General features: G+C 35.9%; 1 protein-coding gene across 1 annotated transcript in view; it reads right to left on the bottom strand.

The window, feature by feature from the left end:
• Positions 1-21,375, bottom strand: part of ADGRV1 (adhesion G protein-coupled receptor V1) — a 273,160-nt gene extending 251,785 nt beyond the window's left edge. Inside the window, exons 1-7 of the mRNA XM_030511555.1 lie at positions 21,214-21,375; positions 9,619-9,803; positions 7,740-7,889; positions 6,760-6,855; positions 5,586-5,690; positions 4,315-4,428; positions 797-1,362 (exon numbers count right to left, since the gene is read on the bottom strand). Coding sequence (XP_030367415.1) covers positions 797-1,362; positions 4,315-4,428; positions 5,586-5,690; positions 6,760-6,855; positions 7,740-7,889; positions 9,619-9,803; positions 21,214-21,235 — 1,238 coding nt within the window. The 5' untranslated portion in view covers positions 21,236-21,375. The remainder of the gene's footprint in view (positions 1-796; positions 1,363-4,314; positions 4,429-5,585; positions 5,691-6,759; positions 6,856-7,739; positions 7,890-9,618; positions 9,804-21,213) is intronic.
• Positions 21,376-21,847: the final 472 nt, after the last annotated feature.

Raw genomic sequence — 21,847 nt, forward strand, 5'->3', positions numbered from 1 at the left:
TTATGATACTGGAAACGTCCTGTTTCCTGCATCTGAGAATCACATGACTACAACAAAAAATCTGGGAATCATGACTTACAAAAGTTTAGGAACCAAGATTTGTTTCTTTACTGTGTATGAGAAAGCAAGATGAATGCTGAAGTGCTGAGCTCTACATACTATAAAGTATTAATTCAAAATTTTTCTTAGTGTGATAGCTTGACGCATTACCTGTTTCTCTGGGGATGAAACAGTGGACATTTTTATTGAGACTGTCAATATCGTGTATCAGTCCTGCCTGTAAAACTTCTACAGAGCTTTGATTTTAATCTCTCTGTAAAATTACAAATATTTAACTTAGTTTTAAGTTTAAAGTATGCATTTCAGGGAAAGTAATCAACTTTTTTCTATTTTTAACCAAAGACTGCTTTTGTATATAGCAAATACAACGATTTACCAGGGAAGGAAGCCGGGAATCTATTTCCCACTTGTATGAATTGGTGTGTAGCACCACCATAACTTTATTGATCCTGACTTTAGATTCAGGGTTTTTCAGTATTCAGATACAGTTACTAATATGTACAGTTTTTACTTACAGTTCACACACATTAAAGTACTTCCTTTATATTTAGACATTTGCGCTTCCCTGAAATCTTTGTAGACATAGTTGATAATAATAACAATACTCTAAGTGATTTCTACATTATATTTTCAGCAGTGATTTTATAATTACTTTCAATGAAATCCTAAGGATGCTTAACAATGTCAGTCAAACCTCTTAAACTGATTAGATACTAGATTTGAAGATCTGTAGTACCTTGAAATTTGGTCTTCATCAATGCTAACAGTCTGAGCAAGTAGGATACCGTTGATTGATAGTACTCCATAGGGCTTATCATTGGGTTGGATGGTGACATGAACAACAGATGGATTAACCAAAACAGCATCTCCTTGCAAAGTGTCCTTAAGAAGCATAATCTGGAAGGTCTCTGCAATTTCTGGTATGGCATCATCAAGGATCTTAAATTTCACATATATTTCATGAACTAGAGCTGGGAAAATAATAGTTGTATTTGGCTGTAGATCTAGGAAGTCTACATTAAGCTGTGCATGTGCTGTTGAATTCCCAGTTATGATGGCGTATCTCACAGAGACTTCATGTTCATCAGGTCCAATTAGTTTTCCACTCACATCCTTACCACGAATGACTTGAATTGTTACCACATCAACTTCTTCAGGCACCATATAAGCACTCTGAACAAAACGCACAGGACTGTCATTTTTCTTAATACTAATCTGAACAGAATTTTTTGTGTTGTTGATTTCAGCGCCTCCTTCCACATTCCTCAGATAAACGACAAACAATTCATCATTTTCAGGTACCTGGAAAAATAATATTAGCAACTGGGTGTAACTTACACCTTGTATACATGCAGAACGCTCTTACCGAGAAACATGTTTTATGCATTTTGCAAAAAAGGTAAATAATACAAACTTGACTGCTCATTTCATATTAAAGCAAACAGAACTCTTGCTTTTAAGTCTGGCTGAAAATCCCTCCTCAAAATTGAATGTTTCCATTTTCTAAAATGTACTTTCTGTGCTCTGGCGTTAGGAAAAAGGTAGAAACCCAAACAAAAGCAAAACAAAAACTAGGCAAGAATCAGAAAAAGCTAGATCTTTGCAACTTGAGACTATGAGGAGATCCAAACTCTACTTTTGGAAGCTAGCTCTATTTGGAAACAAATGTTCCTCCCAGTTACTTAGATTTACATCTTGATTTTCTGATGTTGATATTCATTTTCCTCTACGCATGCCTGAGAGAATAGAGGAACAACTTTCCTTAGAAAAGGAACAATTCCTAAGTTCAGACACACCCACATCCCTGGAGAAAATTTCCATCACAGATCTGAGAAAGTGTTTTCTGGAACTCAGCTATTAATTAGGCTTTGACATTTCTACAAATGACTGTTTAAAACTACATTTTATTTTGCGTTATTTCTTCTCCAGTATCTGATGCAGCAGACAATAAAGAACGGATTATAAACTGCAAATTACAGAGGTTAAGAATGGGGGGGGGGGTGGTGTTTTATATTCCTACATTTTATTCCACACATTTTCATTTGCTAATCCTATTTAACTGGAAAATGTGATTATTTTATTAATACATATTAGTAAAAATAGATATTTAAAAATAATTTATTATCTTTGCATCTCAGCCTTGCTGTGGACTCCTGGAAACTAGCAGTATTTGCTTCTGAGAGGAATTTCAGGACAATACTGCTGATTTTTCGCTAATGGTAATACTCTTTTATAAAGTTGACAAATCCTTTTCAGGAACCTTTGTTTACTCAGCTAAAAGAATTCTGAAAACCCTGCTGTCCAATATTTCTTCTCTTTCCCACTCATTTGTTAATTGGCCACTCTCAGATCCTTTTCTAGGGCTAAGAGAGTGGGCATGCAACTGCCTTTATAGTTGATGCTAATCCCATCCCTTGTTTGGCTTGTGGCACTTAAACGTGCATAATGTAGTTGACTGATTCAGGGGTTTTTGTCAACATGAGATCTGGAAGCTCTCAGTCACCTCTCTCTTGCACAATAGTTATTTTACCTTAGAATAGACGCTAACTTACATTATGTTTAGTTCACTAATTAATATACCATCTGGCACCATAAAAATCTACATGTAAGAGAAAGTCAAAATGTATCCATAGTTTGTTTTTGCAGTTTATATCTTAGTATCTCATATAAATGGGACATTCTGGAGTTCTTAATGGCATCATGACTGACCAATTAAAAAAACAGCCAAACTTCAAAGACAACAAACAGTATAAAGCATTTCCAGTGGTGCCTTGCCTCTTTCATCTTCTCTTAACAAAGTTCCCATTATTCCTCACTAAAAAAGGAAATGTATACAATAAAATTACTGTAAATGTAGTGCTGTGGAGATCAGATCCGCAGTCCCCTAGCTTCTGCAGGAAAAGGACTACCCAATTCAGAACAAGACTTGTTTTGTTTTTTCTCCCAACTTCAGATCCTAAAAGTTCAAAGTTCTGAAAGTAATATTAGTTTCTTGCAAATTCCATTATCATCATCATCAGTAAAGGGTTTTTACACAAATTTAACCTTTCATGTACACCTGGGAGGACTTTCAGTGGACCAGTCACAGCTATACAGATCAAACTTTGAGAAACAGAACTTTGAGAGTAGAGGAGAAAAAAAAATATCACATCCTCCCAAAAAGCCTAATGATTTCTTTCTGTGTAAAAGACACAGAAATACTACATCTAATCTGGAAGAAAGGTTTCTGCACACCAGTCCAGCATACTTTCTTAACATTAAAAATATCAGCATAGATGTGGAAAACCACGTTTTGCAACTAACAGAAATATGCAATGAAAAAGGCTTAGAGGTTACAACATATAAACGTATTTTTTTCAAAGGCCAATATAAAAATTGAAAAATTTTCATTAGCACCTAGTGTTTATGTGTTTCACAAGATTGCTTTTCTTTTAGTTTTACGTATTTTTAGTAAGTTTTAAAGCATATTTATACCTCGTAACTTATCTACATAAAAACATATACATTTATTCAATCTATATTTTTGTTGTGACCATTCAATGTGTTATATTCTTTCTTTAATGGCAAACATAACATCTTCTCTTCACATAAGTGAGAAACAAGTTAACAAAGAATAAACTGGATTCTTAGGCACTGTTAACTGAAGGCAGAGGAGCCGCACAGGCATCATTGCGAATGCAATAAAAAATGTGTTATGTGAACAATGTTATGATTAGATTCTTTTTGCCTAAACAATTAATAAAGATAAAAAGGAAACCCTGCATTCATTATGCAAACACAGCCTGAATTTGCAAGGCAGACAATTAGGGAAAAGCAGGGCACATTTGAAAAAGAAAAAAAAAGTTTTCTATAGTCTTCTTTCTATATTAAATAGTTTAATATTAAAAGTTACATACAGAAAGGACAGTCTAGTAGATAAACCTATATCTAGTCCTTGGCCATACAACATCATCCTTGGCCATATAAGACTTTCCTGATTATACATTTACTGCAGTAGCACCTAACAGGTCTAGTCAGAGCAGCCAGGATATGTTCAGAAACTAAAAATATTCACTGATGAGAACTATAGAGGTAGCATTAGAAGGATTAAAAATGAGGGCCATAAAGCCAAACTGTAAAACCACCTTACTAAGCAGAAGCACTTTTAACCTTATTTAAACCAAGCATTTTTGTAACTTAGTACTCTAAGTTTCTCCAGAACAGTGTTTAACCTTCTACACATCCAAACCAAAAACGAAGTCAGCTTGTTCTTACCTGATCATCAAGCACCGTTAAATTATAAATCAAGATTGACCTCCCAGGAGTAAATGTAATATTTCCCCTAGCTGGACTTAAGTCTTCTTCAGCTGGGTTTGGTCCATCGTCTATCTGCAAAGAATTGATTTTTATGATAAGAAATATATAAAACAGGAATACAAATCTAGCACAAGTACAATAATCAGTGTGTGACATGCATAACAAATGACTATCAATTCAGTCATCTCCTTCTCACAGGCACAAACATCCAGTTGTGAAAATCTGCCCTGTTTTTGGCAGATGGAGTACGTAAGAGTAACCACCCTGAAGAATTTATTTATTGCCAGAAAAAAAGGAAAAAAAACTACTTCCATATAAGTCTACAAGGACTCTTTGGGATCTACTGGTGCATGAGTGACTCTTTAGTATAAGAGAAAGGATATTCATTCTAATTTCATTTAAATAACTAATATTTCATAATAAATACCAAGACAAAATAATAGCAGTTACTAGCTTTGTGTCCTTTCAATCTTGACTTGTGATATTATGGAAATTATAGTTAATACTGAAACCTATGAGGCAAAGAAGCCTCTTACAAGCAAAATGAGACCAGACAACTGATAAAGAAATACTCACATGAAAGAATAAATGTGTAATTTTAAAGCAGAATCAGACCTAGATAAGAAAAAACAAACCAACCAACCAACCAAAAAAAAAAAAAAACCAACAAAAAAACCCCCATACAAAAATAACATTCAAACTGTTAATTAAGAACATAATTAACAGCCTAAATAGTCAATGTGCTTAATTATTTTGAAAAGTTTAAGTTTCTGAGAATTCAAACTGCAGTCTTAAATAATTTCAGTAAATACTAAGTTTTCATACTTGAATGCTCGAAGTTGGCACAAGCATCAAAGATTCACTCAGACGTTTATTTGTAAAATATAGATAAATTTTGAAGAAATATTAAATAAAGCATTTCTTACACACTTAATACACATTGTCTTCTAGTAATACCAACTAATGTGTCTCAAATATCTTCCTAAATGACAGAGAACACTCAACTTTCTCTAATGTCTCTTAATTTTTCCTCAAAATCAACAGTCAGAAAATTATAATACTTCCCAATTGACAGGTAGTATCTTTTCATTTTATGAAACAATTTTAACAAATGTAGACATAGATATTTTGCCCCTCTTTCACTGTAATAAACACTTTGATAAGTTATGATTATAGCCTCAAAGATTCATCCAACAGACTAGGTTATGAAGCTTTTTTGATAAACTCACCTCAAAAGTTACAATGACTGTCCCGTAGGTTCCCCTCTCCCTAATTAGAGTGAGAGGCACAAATTCATTTCTGCCCCTGGGCTCATTCACCGTGATTAAGGCAGACTAATGAGGAAGAAAAGGGACAGGCAATCAGGCACAGATCAAATATCACAGCAGAAGGAAGAAACTGTTACCATAGAAATACCAAACTCCCACAGACAAGTTAATCCAATCTGCAAACCAGTCCACTGATGGCATACATTTCCTAGCAACCAATTAGTTCAGCTAATAAAAAGCATGAAAGAATTCAGATAGAAAATCATCATAAGTTATGTGAGTGGGGTTTTTTTGTAAATTAATGTAATTAGTATACACAAAGCGCTGGTGTATTAGTACTGGTATTTATAGGAGTTCCTAATCCCATTCAAAATAGGTTTTCTCCATTAAAAAGTAATTTATTAGATAACTAGCTAAATGGGCTCTGTCTATCAAACTGTCATGGCTGAAAGATTTCCAAGAATTACACCAATTCAGGGAGAAGCTTAGCGTAGTACTGCTGAGCTAAAATCTTCTCATGTTCTTGTGCTTTTTCAAGGAAGTCCTCCACAAATATTATAATGCTGACAATAAGGCACAGTTTCTCTTTCTACTAACACAAACTCTGTATTATTGCAAATATCCTTTGCACCACTAGAGTCACATCAGTGTCTTGTCACAGCTATTATACAATGCATATATCACGATGCTGTTCTCTCAGCTTGAGAGTAAAGTATAGAATTTCTTACTAAACATGGGGAAATGTATATATTCTCAAGATTTCCAAATGGCATTTTTAGCTTTCCTGTGGTATTATTCTTCACTTCTTCCCTATGCATTTAGATCCTGACTTACAGATGAGGGGCAGTGGGACTGAACAACTTTTGAGTTGTATGTTTAACATGAAAAACATAGATATTCATCCAAGAGTGAGGGTCTCAGGCTACGTCTGGACACCTAAAAGCATATAGAAGTATTAAAGCTGTATATATGTATGAATTACATACATACGTATGAATTACCTCTAGAGATGTTTTCAAAGATGTAACTCAGAATCAGTTTTCAATGGATTCAGTTGAGTAACTAAACAGCATCTCTGACAATTGCACCTTTATGTTTCCTAAAATTTTCACATATACCATATAAAAAGCCATACCATGTTAAAAGAAATTATTCCAAAGGCATTGTCATTTGATAAGATTGTTACAGTGACAGATTTGGGCGAGCCAAGCTTTATCGTTGCAGACGGTTTCTAAAATTAACAAAACAAAATAAGACATTAAACATGATGACCAGCAAAACTCACACATTTTGATTCACTTTTAAGAATAAATATTAGCCTATAACAAATTGTATGTTTTTGTTATATATTACAATGAAAATTACTTAAAGCAATAGAATGCACTGAAGTAATTCTTAATTATTGAGTAAATACACTCTATACAATCGACAACAAAGTGCTTGAAACAAACTTCGTAAATGATTAATCATAGTTTGGCAATCTATTAATAACATCATAGCAATAGGGAACTAGGTAGCATGTAGCACTGCATGAAGCATGAAGCATGTAGAACTGCCAGGAACTCCACAGTTGTTCTTTTTTTCCTAACATTTGATTAAAACTGAAACATTGATGCTACTATACTGATACCAGCTAAAGGACACAAATATTTCTAGAGCGCTGTGAAAAAGAGCTACATTTACAAATCACAGGAAGAAGGAAGGGAAAATATGTGGGTTTAAGAATTTGTGTGGTTTTAGGTAAGTCCTGTTTCCATCTTCTGGAGCACTGGAAGTCACTCTCTTTCTTTTGCTACTTCCAGGCATGGTCTATGCAGGAAAACAGGAAAGGCTGGTAGTCTCTTCACAATCTAATGTCCACAGATGAATGCAGCGGCCACTGAAGTTTCAGACTATGTCTATATGGCAGAGCAACATCACATAGAGACACACACAGGAGTGGCAGAACCTTCCAAAGAGCAGTAAGCACCATCCTGGCTAGTCTCCAGATTTTAGCTCTTACCTATTAGGATTCAGACTCACAAGATTCCACTGAAATCTGTGGAATACAATTAATTTATGTCACATTACCCGCTGTTTTCTGGGGAAGAGATAAATTGAAAAATTGGGACTTACTGGTAGTGTCAAGTAAAATGTGAATGTCTCATCAGCCTCTGGAAGATCATCATCACAGACAGATATATAGACTGTTCGGTTTGTTTCTGTATCGGGTATAAATGCAGCTGCATATGTGTCAAAAAAGTCTCCTGTGTTTTCTCCATCAATCTGCAATAAATATACAACTGAATGCCATCTCTTTCTTCCCCCACTATCTTCTAAAATATTATTCTGGACTCATTTAACAGACTTCACACACTTCTTTGTACATAATTCTCCCTGCAATTTCCACATACTGTCATACAGTTAATTTCTAGACAGAAGGAATAGATAATAGCGTCTTATATCCATGTTGAGTAACCAGGAAAACAAAACAAACACACCACTTCATTCAGAACCATTTATGACTTCCTTCCTTGCAATTGGGTGTCTTTTGCATAATGCACCATACGACCAGTTTTTTAATGGAAAAGCTATTGCCAGCACAGATCTGGATACCTCATAATGCCCTACCTTCATTGAACTTACCCTAAGATGTAACTCTGCCTTCCTGCCTCACTCTAGTCCCACTCTAGGGACTAGAAGGAGCCTCAGCGTTCAACCTAGATCATTTTGTTTGCCAAAATTGGCAAAATGAAATGTTCTCTAATGAACAGCCCTGCTTTCCTTTCAGTCAACAAAAGCAAATCCACTGATTCTACTGTAAGTAAGGTGGCCAGAGGAGAGATTACAAAGGTAGCAGTGTGAAGACAGCAAAGGGTCTAGGTTAAGTTTACAGTTGGAAGCTGAGACTAAATGGAGAGAAGTAACTGAACCAGCATAGCTGCCACACCTGAAACTACCATCCATACAGGCACTAAAGGTGTGAATAAACCATTATGAGAAAGGCTGGTTTTGCTTTGAAAACACTGAAATCAGAAGTTCAGTGAAGAGGAAACAAAGTATGAAGAAGAAACAAAGTATAGGAGGTATTTTTGTGGCTCTCACCTATCACGGGACACAGTGGCAACTACTTTTAATGTATCTGAGCCAACACAAAGCAAACAGCTGTTACAAAAACAGGCTATAAACACCCCCTTGAAAGAGCAGCTCAAAATATTCATGTTACACACAAATTTTGGAATTTCAGGCCCTTAATAAGGAAACTAAATTACTCTGCTTGTTATATCAGTAAAGAGCACTAGTTTCAAAGTACAGCCACATTTTCTCAAGGTTTTCTCCTCAGATATTAATAAAGTGTGAAATCCCTACAGATCCATTTCTATTCCTTGTAATTTCTAAGACATATGTTTTTCATATTTAGTTACAGGAGAATAAAATACTGTACAGGAACATAGAGAATTTCTTTTGCCTATAGTCTGTAGAAATTTATAAGCAATACACTGGTGTGTTCTCATGTCATACCACATAGATCTTGCTCCATGTACATATGGTCTAGCACACTGAGAGAGTTAAACTTTTAAACGAAATACAATTGAGATCATGTGAAAAAACTCTGATCTCCAAATGAATTGAACAATGTAATTTTTAAAATTCATAATATGGAAATCTGACTCAGAGTCAGACTGCGACTCTACAAGCAATCTGGAACAGGAAAAAATTTTATATATCCATGTTATATATCCACTATGTGCTCAAAGACACAATGAAAATCAAATAAGCAAATCAGTTTAGACTTCTACCTGAGCAGTAGGAGCTGGCTCCTTGTTATATCATTTTGAAAGTACTGATGCAGCCAGCAGAAAGTTACAGAAACCAGGTGTTGCTTCTTCAAAGTAAAGCATTGTTCCAGTGAAATACCACCCTTCTTTTCACTGGCTTAATAATGACAGGCAACATTCAAAACTTCAGAAAGATGCTCATATTTACTGAGAATATAACTGGCATAGTTTCTTACCGACACAATTGCTGTGATGTTAGCAGGCTTCCCTGTCCTTTCAATTACAAGACGTATAACAGTTGTACTTGTTTCATTAACTACAAATTCTGTTTGTCCACTGAACTTCACTTCTGTTTCTCCAGATGTGAACTGAATGAATAACGCTAAAAGCAAATAAACTAATAAAGGAGCAGAGGGCATCCCTATAGAAAAAGAAAAGAATAATTAAAAATAAATTGTGAATCTAAAATACATAAAACATTCTCGGTTGGCTTTACCAATCCAGTCAACCCCTCTCAATCCTTCAAATACTGTGATTCTCCTGTGAAATTCAGAAATGAGATGAAAATATGCACAGGCCTCAGCTATAATCAAGTCAGATAATGTAATTAACACTAACATCTAATTCGATTTTCATAATTTTAATCTAGTGATTTTTAGACAGTGTTTATCAACTTCTTCCAAGTGGAGGAATAAGTAACTTCATTTAAGAAAAGACAATGACATCGCCACAATTATTTTCATTTTCAACCAACAAATAATTAACTTAAAGGTTGACAGTTCTATTTCCACTTTCTTTGCTCTCTCTTTTGAAATAAACAGGAATTGGCAAGAAGCGTGAAGGGTTGCAGTCATTTCATAGATCATCTTCTGACATCTTACAGACCACAAAATGTTCTTAAACATTTGTATATTTATTTGAGACTCTTCACTGCCTCTCTTATCCCATGATTCTTTCATGTTTTCTTGTCATGGAGAATGACTGTGGTGCACTTTAATTCCATTGTAACGTTTGCACAGCCAGAGCTTTTTCTTTTTTTTTTTTTTTTTTGTGCGTAACGCCTAGTTTTCTGTTGATAAGAAAACTTAAAACTAAGGTGGTTTATTTCTCCTACATTAGAGTTCAGTTAGGTAATGTAAAATACAAGTTTAAGTTCCAGTGAAGTCCTCAGGTGTTGATAGTCTGAAAGACACATTTTAGTGTGTAGTCACTATTTCATGTTACCTCTTAAGATTTCTGTACAAAAGATACAAACAATATTTTTGTAATTGCATATATAAATAAAATGTCACTTTGCTTAAAATGATACTTCCAAGTGTTATTCTTACCAGACAAATCTGGTCAATAATGTCAGACTTGTAATTAGAATACATCTGAGGTCCAGAGCAGATTCTGAGTGGTTTATGTATGCAGTCAGCTAGCTTTAATCTCACACTGAACAGGGAATAAGCCTTCAGACCACTAAAGTTAACACAGCTTCAGAAAGACTTCAAGACTTTATCTTACAATAAATTCTGGCTGGGCAAGGGTTAATTTTACATTGTGGGAACTTGAAATAAACTGCTTTCAGGCTAGTCCACAGACATGATAGTAACCAACTGTTGCTAGTTGGAAGTACAGTCAAGATAACTATCAGTGTCTTGCAGAACTCCTACAAGCAAAGACTGCCAGGATGACAAAAATAGCTGATTTTAATTACTTGTAATAAAAAATTCACCTAATGCTCTACAGAACATCACAGAGGGAACAGGCAAGCAATAAAACCAAGTGCAAAAAATCAGCACCTAAACATTTTTCATATGAAAACAACTATCCCTTTAGCAACCTATTTGAACAGAGTTTTGTGATTTCTGGCAAAAATGTCACATATAGAAAAATAATTTTGTTGCAGAACTTCATACCGCCATATACTTTTATCACCATCAACACAGTCCTTCAAGATATCCATGGCTCCTAGTGAGAATTTAATGTGTAACACTTTCAGGAACAATCCTCGATTTCTATATATCTGTTTATTTAGTAATTCTAGTGCAGAAAAAGATTACAGTAGGAAGCAAAGATAAAACATACATTAAACACCTAGGATTTAAAATTGTGAGCATTTCCAAAATTGACTGTATTAACTTGAAAGATGTTTTTGTTGGTTTTATGTGGAACTGCTCTGAAAAATACAGACCTTGAAGCTGTAAAGAGAACAGTTGTCTAACCTTTGTAAACCCTGAGTTAATTACACTGTCTGCAGATGCAGGCATCATACATACTAAACTGAGGAATTTGTTGACCTTTTAGCTTCAGCTGTTACCTTGCTATAGACTTCACAAATATCTTCCCACGGTACATGCTTCTAGTAAATAATACTGAAAACATGATCCTTGACAGCAAGATTACAAAGTTTAGAATTACTTGAATTCTATTACTTCTACTAGAGAGCATTCTAAAACTATAGGATTACTCCTGTGGAACAAGAGAGGTTTCATAATCATACCATCAATTATTTAGCTGGTGTGTATTTTTCCTTGTTACATTATTTGTACTAAGATTTACTCTGTACAGACTTCCAAAAGTAGTTTTTGTTCACTTTATATAAACTTGACATTGAAAATCATTATTATTTTTAAAAATTGGTGTAATATAGTAAAAATATCATAAATCAAGACTTAAAGAATGCAGAACAAATTCGTTTAAATAGATGAAAAAGATACTGTAGGTCACAGTATTTTACTTTATTAAATATGAACTCAATTTATACACTAAATTCTTACATAAATTTATATGGAACACAATTTGTTCTTTATTAACCATACTACACAAAGATCAGCAGAAGCCTTTGCAAGATCAGGGAACAAAAGATAACTCTTCCCTACCTTCCTCACCCCAGTATGTCGCTAGTGAGTTTACTTTTTTAAAAAAAATTAAGCTGAAAGTCTAGTCCTTGTTCACTGCTAAATTTTGGTCAATTTTGCATTTTGTGCATCAAATACTCCCCTCTGCTTCAGCTAAATATTACTGAGTTCAGTTGTCTCAATCCAGGATATTCAGTCAAGCTTTAAAACAGATTAATAAGTCAAAGTCATTCTAATGTATCTGAAACAACAACAAGCAACGGAGCATTACACACCTTCAGAGTATGTACAAGTCAATATGCCAACTATTCTGCTACCGTGTTCTGACAAGCCATTTCAAAGTAGTTGTAGTTGATCTGTAGTATCTGTGGTAGTTCAAACCAATATTGCATACTGAGGCCTAGAGGATGTTTGTAGGGGTTTATAATAAAAGTTTCTGGAATCAGGAACAGAAAGAAATATGTCTCAAGAAATTATCTAGACATTTTAATGGTATTAAAGAATACTAAAGTCTAAAAACCACATTATTCAACCATATAATTAAAAAAAGGTAAAGAAATCCAACTAAGGGTTCTGACTGAATATCCTGGATTGAATGTATTTTATGGCACTTTCTGAAGTGCATCTCTTTCTCCGAGGGGATTTCTCCAAATCTTAGCGTAGAACCCAGCAAAGCATATACTGATTCCACACAGTAACTTCCACAGTAATGTCACAAACTTCCACAATAATGTCACAAATTATGGGAGCCAAGGAAAGGTGGGCATATGAAACTGGTGTTTCTTGTAACTGATGAATCAGCAGGATTAGTTTACCTTTTCTGCTCGGTTTCTGTAACAAATTTCAGATGAAATTTTAAAGTTTATAAAGAATGAGCGATCTTTTCTGCAGACTTCTGTAAAGACTGAAAAGTCTTTTCTGCAATTTTTTACACTTTGGTTTCCACGCTTAACAAATCAAAACACTTAAGAAGGAAAAGATCTCCTGGCCTTTTTCATTGAAGGATGAAGGAACCTACAGACTAGTGGCACATGGAGATATCAAGAAGGGAAATGAAAGGGCTGCAGAAGATTCAAAACCTGAAATGAAATGAGCGTAAAATTCCAGATATTGAATGGAGAATGGTAAAAGAAAGGGGAATTCTCTAAGTAAGAATCAAATGGAATGAGGAATTAAGTACCCTGCACCTCAGATTTGCCATTGCTGATCGGGAGAAGAAACAAGCAGGTATGCTGAAGCAGCATCTCTTCCACTTAGTAGCTACGACTAGATTACTACTGCTCATCTTCGCACAACTTGCTGTAAATTTCTGAAGTCCACAGACACAGCGCAGCAGAGCAAGTGTAAAGCCCAGTACACTTTTCACTACCTGTCCTTGTCTACTCCCCGTGATTACAAATGCCCAGCCAAGTAGAACATTCAAAAACTGGCATGCCTAGTACTCTGCATTGAGTACAGCATTACAGCTATCAATGGTTGCCAGAGAGAAGTCTATTCACAGCAGAGATGTCAGCACCCAGAAGCATCTTTGGTTGAACACAGTGGGAGAGAGATACCATGTGCTCTTTCATATGTAAAGAGGAGATTCTCTGTAGTACACAAGAACAGCACAGAGCAAGAATTTTCACAAGGTCATTGCCTTTGCTGCGCCTGTTGTAGACACATAATAAAACCCTACATATTGCAGCGTTTGTATTTTAGGCATTCTCAGAACCAGTGAAATTTACAATAGTATTGGAGAGCAATCTAGGAAAGCAGAATGAATTATAAAAGCTGTGATTTACTAAACTTCTCCTTTCCATGTTATCATGATACTAAATTGAGAGAGAAGTATTTTATTTCAGACTGGGGTTTCCTTTGCCTCCAAGTTCACACATATGCAAAGGAAGACACAACAGCTGTGTTGTGTCGTAGCATTGGATAGTGGGCATTATCCAAGTCTGCTCTGTTGGTTGTTTTTGGTTTTGGGGGTGGGGTTGGGCTTTTTTTTTAGATATGAGATCAGTAAGTCCCTAACAGAGACTGGAAAAGAGAGTGTTCCAAAAGTACTGCTTTAAAATATCTTCCTATATCCCCTTTTTGCCTTCAGCCTGCTCCAAGGTGGATAAAGCATGAGAATTACAGTAAGCCACAAAAGGGACTGCTTTGTCTGCACCTCTGGACTGCACCAATAGTTGCAACATTTGGGGCAGAAGTCTGTCTCACCAATTTCCACACACTTTATTCAGTGCCACTGGATGCCTTTGCTCCAAATCTTGTCTACGGTTTCCAATCTTCCTCTACTACAAAGACATTCCAGGCACCTGCCCACCATCCCCCTTCTTATTACTAACACTGGAAAGCGCTAGCCAAAGCACAAATGCAGACTGCTCCGTGATGAAAATCCCTTGATCGGCTTTCACTGTCCTGAAGTTTTTGGGCTCAGCTGCCTACTTACCTACTCACCGCTGCCATGGCAGAACAGCACCCCAGAGCAACCTCAGGGACTAAGAAGATTTATCTGCATTTGAGGTTAATGACACTGACAACAGTCAACCCAGGACCATTTGCTTTCTAACTGCTGCAATATTTAAAACAAAACCCAAAAATCTTATTGTCTATGACTGTATGTATCACTGGGAATGGCCAGTTTAATGTAATCTAAACAACATTTCTGCATGAAAACTCTCAGTCATTCAATTAAGTTCCCTTGAAACAGACATGCATTCTTCAACATCTTTTCCTAAGGAAGAAAAGATGCTGAAGCTGCCTGCCATTGTATTTATATTTACTAGTCATAAAAGTAAATCTATCATTATGGCCAGAACTAATACTAAAAATACTAAATCTGCAAGCCCAGGACAAGCCAGAGGTCTGATGAGAAATCCAAATCGCCTCATCCTGTTATTGGAGGTCACTGAGAGATAAAAAGCGTAATAAGCCCACAGTACCCCTTCTAAGTTTTCTTTTCACTTTCTCAGAAGGATTTGAGTGGATCTAAACTGTATCCTTAAATTTTAAGTTCTAAAGCATGTAACTGCTGCTGGTGAAGCAAGTTTTATCTCTTAAGCCAGGTAATGCCAAAGGCTTTCTGAGGTAATTGCCCGCCCTGCCTTTCTTCACTTTGAGCAAGGGAAAAAGGGCAAAACCCTCCAGCAGTGTTGAATCCTCTACTGCTGTTTGGCAGCAGTAAGCAGAGAGAACACAAGCCTCTTCTACAAACATTTGCAGTTACTTTATAATTTGGTAGTCAAACAGAGAACCAGACAATAATTTTGACTAGATGTAAGATACAGATTAGTTTTATCCAGGGTAGCTCTGGTGATAGGATTTGGAGTTATTAAGGTTGCTTTATATTTAGAACACAGATCAGAGACTAATGTAAACAAACTTTGGCTGAAATCTACTTATTAACAGATGTTATACCAGTAGGAATCTGAATTTGCCCTAATTTGTACCAACAAAGCAACAGTGATTTCAGCTGCAGAACTCCTAATTCATCTCATGCAGTCGATGAGAATCTATCCATATATAGTTCTCACTATATACTGAAAAAAAAATCAAACCAACAACCAACCAACATTTGGAGTATTTCCACTTAACATACAGTATAGGTTTAAGCAAAAAGTAAATCTAGTTTTCAGTTCCACACTGGAAATCCTTTTCCACCTATATTGTTCTAATGAAAAGAGCAGACATCTTTCACTAACAGAAGTTATTTAGCAGGGGCTTTTTATCTAGGCGTTTTGCTCAAGTACAGCTTGAGACACTCTGAGCACTCATACTCCCTCTCAAACAGCTTCTTGCACAAAGAAGCAAGTAAATTAAAAGGAAAAAAAAAAAAAAAAAAAAAAAAAAACCCCCCAAACAAAAAAAACCAAAACAAAAAAAAAAAAAAGAAAAAAAGAAAAAACCACCCCACCCCCCCAAAAAACCCCACAACAACAAAAAAACCCCAAACAAACCAAACCAATCCAAACCAAAACAAAAAAAAAAATCCAGAAAACCCTAAAACCTCACATCCAAACAAAACCAAAACCAAACTACATAGCCACAAAGGTGCTTAGCACTTCCCTCTCATGGTTATTGTAACTGCACAACTGAGCCTGCCACAGGATCTGGCTTTTGCAGACACAGAACCAGAAATCCAGCGGAGGAAGGTCTGCAGGCTTCAGGGAGGAACATCCATTTATTCTACTTTAGTAAAGATACGAAGTTCAGCTACAATTTCCACTCGTATCACTACCTCAGAGGTTTCTCGCTCGTCCTCAATGCTCTTACTTAATGTATTGTTACAACATGTGAGCTGAGGACAAAACCATCGTAGTTTCAAACACCTAGTCCTTGTCCTGAATGATGTACTATGGTCTGAATGAATAGCATGTGCCAGAAAAAGTAATTACGGGCTTTTGCAGTATAGTGGTTATTTTTCTCATACTTTTTTCTCATATTTTTCTCGTACAAAAATATAACAAACTGTTTTGCAATAGAGCTTCACGCATAATAATCTTGCAAGTAAAAAAAAAAAAACCAGTAGGGTATATCACAGAAAATTACAGCCTCTTGGTGGGGATTAGATGGCATTATTTCAGGTACACTGGCAAAAGAATTACTGCTATCCACAGTGGATTCTAATGGGTTCTTACAAGTTAATACACATGTATGAGCCCAACAGAATTTTAATGTGTTGCCTAATCATTACAATAACTGTCTCAGTGGGTTACTGCTGAGTTTATAAAACTCAACACAAAAATTTAAGATGTATATTGAAAAAAATCTTCATTTCTGCAGTTAAATGTGTCCAATTTTTAATGAGATTGCAGCAAACAATGTTTATTACAGATCTGTATCTTAGCAAGTCCCCCAAAAGCCTTCTTTCTGTAGAATTAAAAACATATTTGTATCATTTTTGAGAAGATGATTAGCATGGGGTGCTCACTCTAATCTATACTGTGAATAAATCCCTTAAATCTCGACAATCCATTTTTAAACAAAACATGGGATAAAGTATTTATGTGGTGAAGAGAACTCCCCAAGCAAAATTTGTCTGGATTCAAAGACTTCTCACACTACCTTCACCGTGTGTTGTGCTTTCCTTGGCTTTCTAAACCTTTTAACCTATGTCACAATTTAATAATCACTATTTAATAATTATAATCATTCCCTTATTAACTGGGTATTTCTTTTCATTATTCTAAGGCCCCCCGTAGTTCAAGACCAGGAAATCTCTTTGTTGATTAGTTATTTAAGACCAGCAACAATAACTATGGTGGAAAGAAAGGTGCTTTGAGAGGATTACACAGAGCTAGTTCTCAACAGCACCAAGCCAAGAGCAGCAAATTACAAACCCAAGTACTTCATTGCATGTAACCAAATTGGCTGGTTGAAATGCTAATTGCCTTTCAGCAAAGCTAAAGGCAGACAGGGGACCCTGTGCTTCAGAGAATGACACGCACTTTTTATCCCACTTCTGCACCATTGTCTTGCTGAGAATTATTCAAAATCTGTTGATAAAGGTAGCGCTTTTCCTAACCTTTAAAAATGTGGGAAATTTCTAAAGCTCTGACCAATACCACAGATCTCTTGGTCTGCCAAACCCATAGCAGATGGCTGAATTAAGGTCATGTTAAATCCTTAACGAAGCAAAGCTTGAAAGAATTCAGAGCAGCAACATATTGGACCAGTCCAGGACAAGTGACTGAGGAGAAAGAAGTTTCTTTTGCCATCTGAAAATGAAAATCATAACTGTACTTTAGCTAGTAAACCTGTAGTGGATACAAAATGAGATAACCAAATAAAAATTGCTTGGTAGATAAAAAGATACTGCTATAACATTGTAGAGGAAATTCTGTCTTCAACTTGCTAAAAAATCCACAAACACAAAAGCTGCGATGAACATGGAAAGCATCTTCTCTGTTGTTTAATTTTGCCAGAGAACTTTAGCCTGTCGAATAAGCCTGTTAATAAACAAGTACAACTTTATCTTAATTGCAACCTCAGTTTGGACTTAAAAATTGTTTCAGTGAAAGGAATTTAAACAACTTTACCTAGCTTTATAGGAAATATTCATAAGCCAATCCATGAAACAATGCTTTATTATTTTAAGTGTATTTCAGAACTCGCAGTTTCCAAATTCTTTCTGCAAGCAGTTGTCACTGTGGAGTAAAGTCAATCATCTCAAATGTGTTTATTGCAGTAAGTATTTTCCAGTGACTTAGGGAAGTGAGGTTTTGTAGAAATAATATAATTTGTGATTCCATAACTTTTTTCAGAGTAAAAAAAGTTACTGTGTGTCCACCTGGAATAAGATAAATGGCCTGTAACATTGATTCCTCCTGTCAATCTCTTTTTTTTTTTTTTTTCTTTTCCTTAGGAAACAGTAATACATCTCCTATTAGATATAATTCTTGAACTTCTGAAACTTTGACAAATGCTTACAATCGACAGCAATAGTTTTGCAAGCTTTGATTTGATGACAGGGATGTTATATAGCACCTGAATCTTAATACACACAGAAAAAAGTTTTCAGATACTATGTATGCTTATTCCTAGTGAGCAGAAGTGCTATATTCACCATTATGCACAACAGTGACTATACCTAAATTGGCCAATCCTGTAGAGCTGAAACACAAGCATAATTTCTACAAAGAAGTAAAACCAATCAATAGGATTACATGTGTAAAAATAGTTACGCATGTGATTATATCTGTAGGAGGTCAGGGCCTAATACTCCCTGAGCAAAGAACTTCAGCATGCTCTTTGTAGTTTCTCTCACCTACCTACACTTTTGTATTTCTTAGTGAACAACTAAATTGACCCGATACCACGAACACACTGGAAGAGGCTGGCCAAGAAAGAAAAAAAAATCATAGAGCAGGGTTATTCAGCAATAAAATGAAGCTAAACCGCATCAGATACCCTACCTCAAATGGTAGCAAGAGATAGACATACAGTTTACTGTTTTGATGCTTCCAAAACCAGTTTAGGCTAAAAACTTCAGATGCAGTTAAGAAAAAATTTAATTTTCCCTTTCTGCAAAGTGTGATGCAAGGACATACTTTTCCATCAAGTTTTCAATGAAACACTCAAAAATTAAAGTTTTGTTAAGCTCACAAACCATTGCTATGTACTTAAAAAAATACAGTAATTAATAATCACCTCACTGTTACCATGCTGTAATTCTGAACAACTATATGAAACAATATCAAAGATGATTTGTGGGTTGTCACTATTATTCCCCCAAGTTGCTGTTAAATTGTTTGTACCCCATGACTGAGATCCTTACAGACCTCTCTAGGGGTTTTCTTCTTCGGTGCTATACACTAAAGGTATATGCTTTCATAGCTTTTCCAATAGTTAAGTTTCAGTCATTATATTCACATTAAATAAAACATGTGTAAGCATTTGCAGACTTAAGCACTCTATTTTTTTTTTAATGAAATTCCTAAAGCAAATAAAAAAAAAGGAAGAAAAATAAGTTTCAATTACAAAATATCTTGTACACTAGAGCTTTCAATAAAAGATTATTATTTAGACCTGATTCTGAGAATTTCATTCAAATATAGCTCACAACAATTTCCAAGGGAAGTATTGCCCTATAGGTTTGCCCTATAAGGATCAATCTCATTCACTAGTATCAACTCTTTAAAACTCACCCAGTATTATTTTTCAGTCTTAAAAATGCTGACAAATAAGATGCCCAGCACTAGCCCTCACAAAAGCAAATATCATTTTTCACATTGATTTCCATGTGCCCAGGACACAGACCACAATCACAAGCTACTAAGCATGTGCTCCCATTATCGATGTTAATTAGTTCAGTCAGATGCAAATTGAGTAAATACCATTGATTTCTTCATGTCAGGCTATTAAAACAAAAAGGTGTAGTAGCAAGCCAGTAAAGCACAAAACTGTGTGTTAGTCATCAATAACAAATATTAGTAGTAACAACAAATGAGAAACTAAAAATCGAACACCCTTGGAATATGTTAAGTTTTACATTATCAAATGTTTGACCATTTCAGTTCTAAGTCTAAACTGCCATAAATTATTTCTTCAAGAATCTGGTTCTCTTTTCCACACGGACACACTGAATACAATACACTTAGCAGGAAAAAGCTTGTTTTAGGCTTAAGGGACAGATGAACTAAATATATTACATTCTACCTTCAGCTACTGAACTGCCCTCAAGGCAGACTCTCAAAATGCTTAGCATTGAACTGAGAAGATGTATGCAAAGCATTATCAGAAAAAACACTTTTGGCTTCTATATAATGAATAAGATTTTTTTAAAAATCACGTTATTTCACACTTGCACTATAAAGCAATTATAGCTTCATTAAAAAACAATGATTGATGTTTGGCAAGCAGTTCCGTATACATTCGATCTTAACTTTATCTGGGCTAGCCAGAGTGAATTAAGCAATGTCTTATATAGAATGAGCATATCAAAAGCAAGAAGCACAAGCCATATTTCAAAATTGTAATCACTTACATGTCATATTTTAATTATTAACACACTTAAAACTCATTCGTCACCAGATGATGATTTGAAAAATTCATTCTTACTTTTAACTCACTCTCCTTCGCAATACACAATGCTCCTCCACTTGTTTTATTTTCACCTAGTTTAAACACTCAAATTAAAGCTTTGTGCATTTTTCTGAGAGTTAAAAATTACCAGCCAGGACAATTCAGACTGAGTTTCATCCTGATATGATCCCCTGACAATAGGATTTTCCATTGGAAAGACTATTGTCCCCACCTGCTCTGCTGTGCAGAGCAGAAAGAGGAGCTGCTGGAACAACAGAAACCTTAGCAGACTCTCACCATCCAGCAGCCACTCACGGGTGAGCGACATGACACGCTCACTGTTTGCCCTGGTTAAACCCTGTCCCTCTGCAACAGGTGCTGCTGGCAGAACCCTGGAGCTGACCCTGAGCATCCCTGCAGCAGATAAAGGATGCTTCCAAAGCAACTACCACCACAACAGAGAGACAGCAAACCTACCTAGACCCGGGGATGTGGACATCCGCGTCTTGTGGACTCAGCCAGTCGCCTGCACACCCTCTATCACTCACGCATTATGCTCACCCTCTCCTACTCCTCCCTCCGCTCCGTGCAGCGTCCAGCACTCTCCTCCCTCTCCTGACTCCTGCTGCCTTCCCGCTGCTGTGGAGATAAAAGGGGGTGGGATGGAAGAGGACACAGTTTTTTTCAAACCCAAGCAATTGCCCCTGCCCTGTTGCAGCTGGGACAGAGCTAGCCCCTCAACTCACTGCAATTCTTTGGCAGTCCCTCCACTTGGCTAGGACTGCACTGCTTTATTACAGAAGGCAGCAAAACTGGCAGGGTTTATTAGTGGATTATGACAGATTTTGGATTCAAGTCCTCAGCTGCACCAGGGCATGAAGTCCATCTTAATTCACAGTTATTCAGTGCTCAGCAGGGAAAAACGATTTCCAATCCTAGGTCGAGCATTCTGGACTCAGTAATTTCTATAGTTAATATTGAATCCACATATTATAATCACTACCATTCCAAGCAAATACTGAGTCATGGCAGAGATAGATACAAAGACACAAAGGCAGCACCCAGATCTTGCCAGTGTTGGACCCAAACTTCCCAGTTCTCCCATTTAATG

Source organism: Strigops habroptila, chromosome Z (genome assembly GCF_004027225.2).
Source record: "Strigops habroptila isolate Jane chromosome Z, bStrHab1.2.pri, whole genome shotgun sequence".
Lineage (NCBI taxonomy): Eukaryota > Metazoa > Chordata > Aves > Psittaciformes > Psittacidae > Strigops > Strigops habroptila.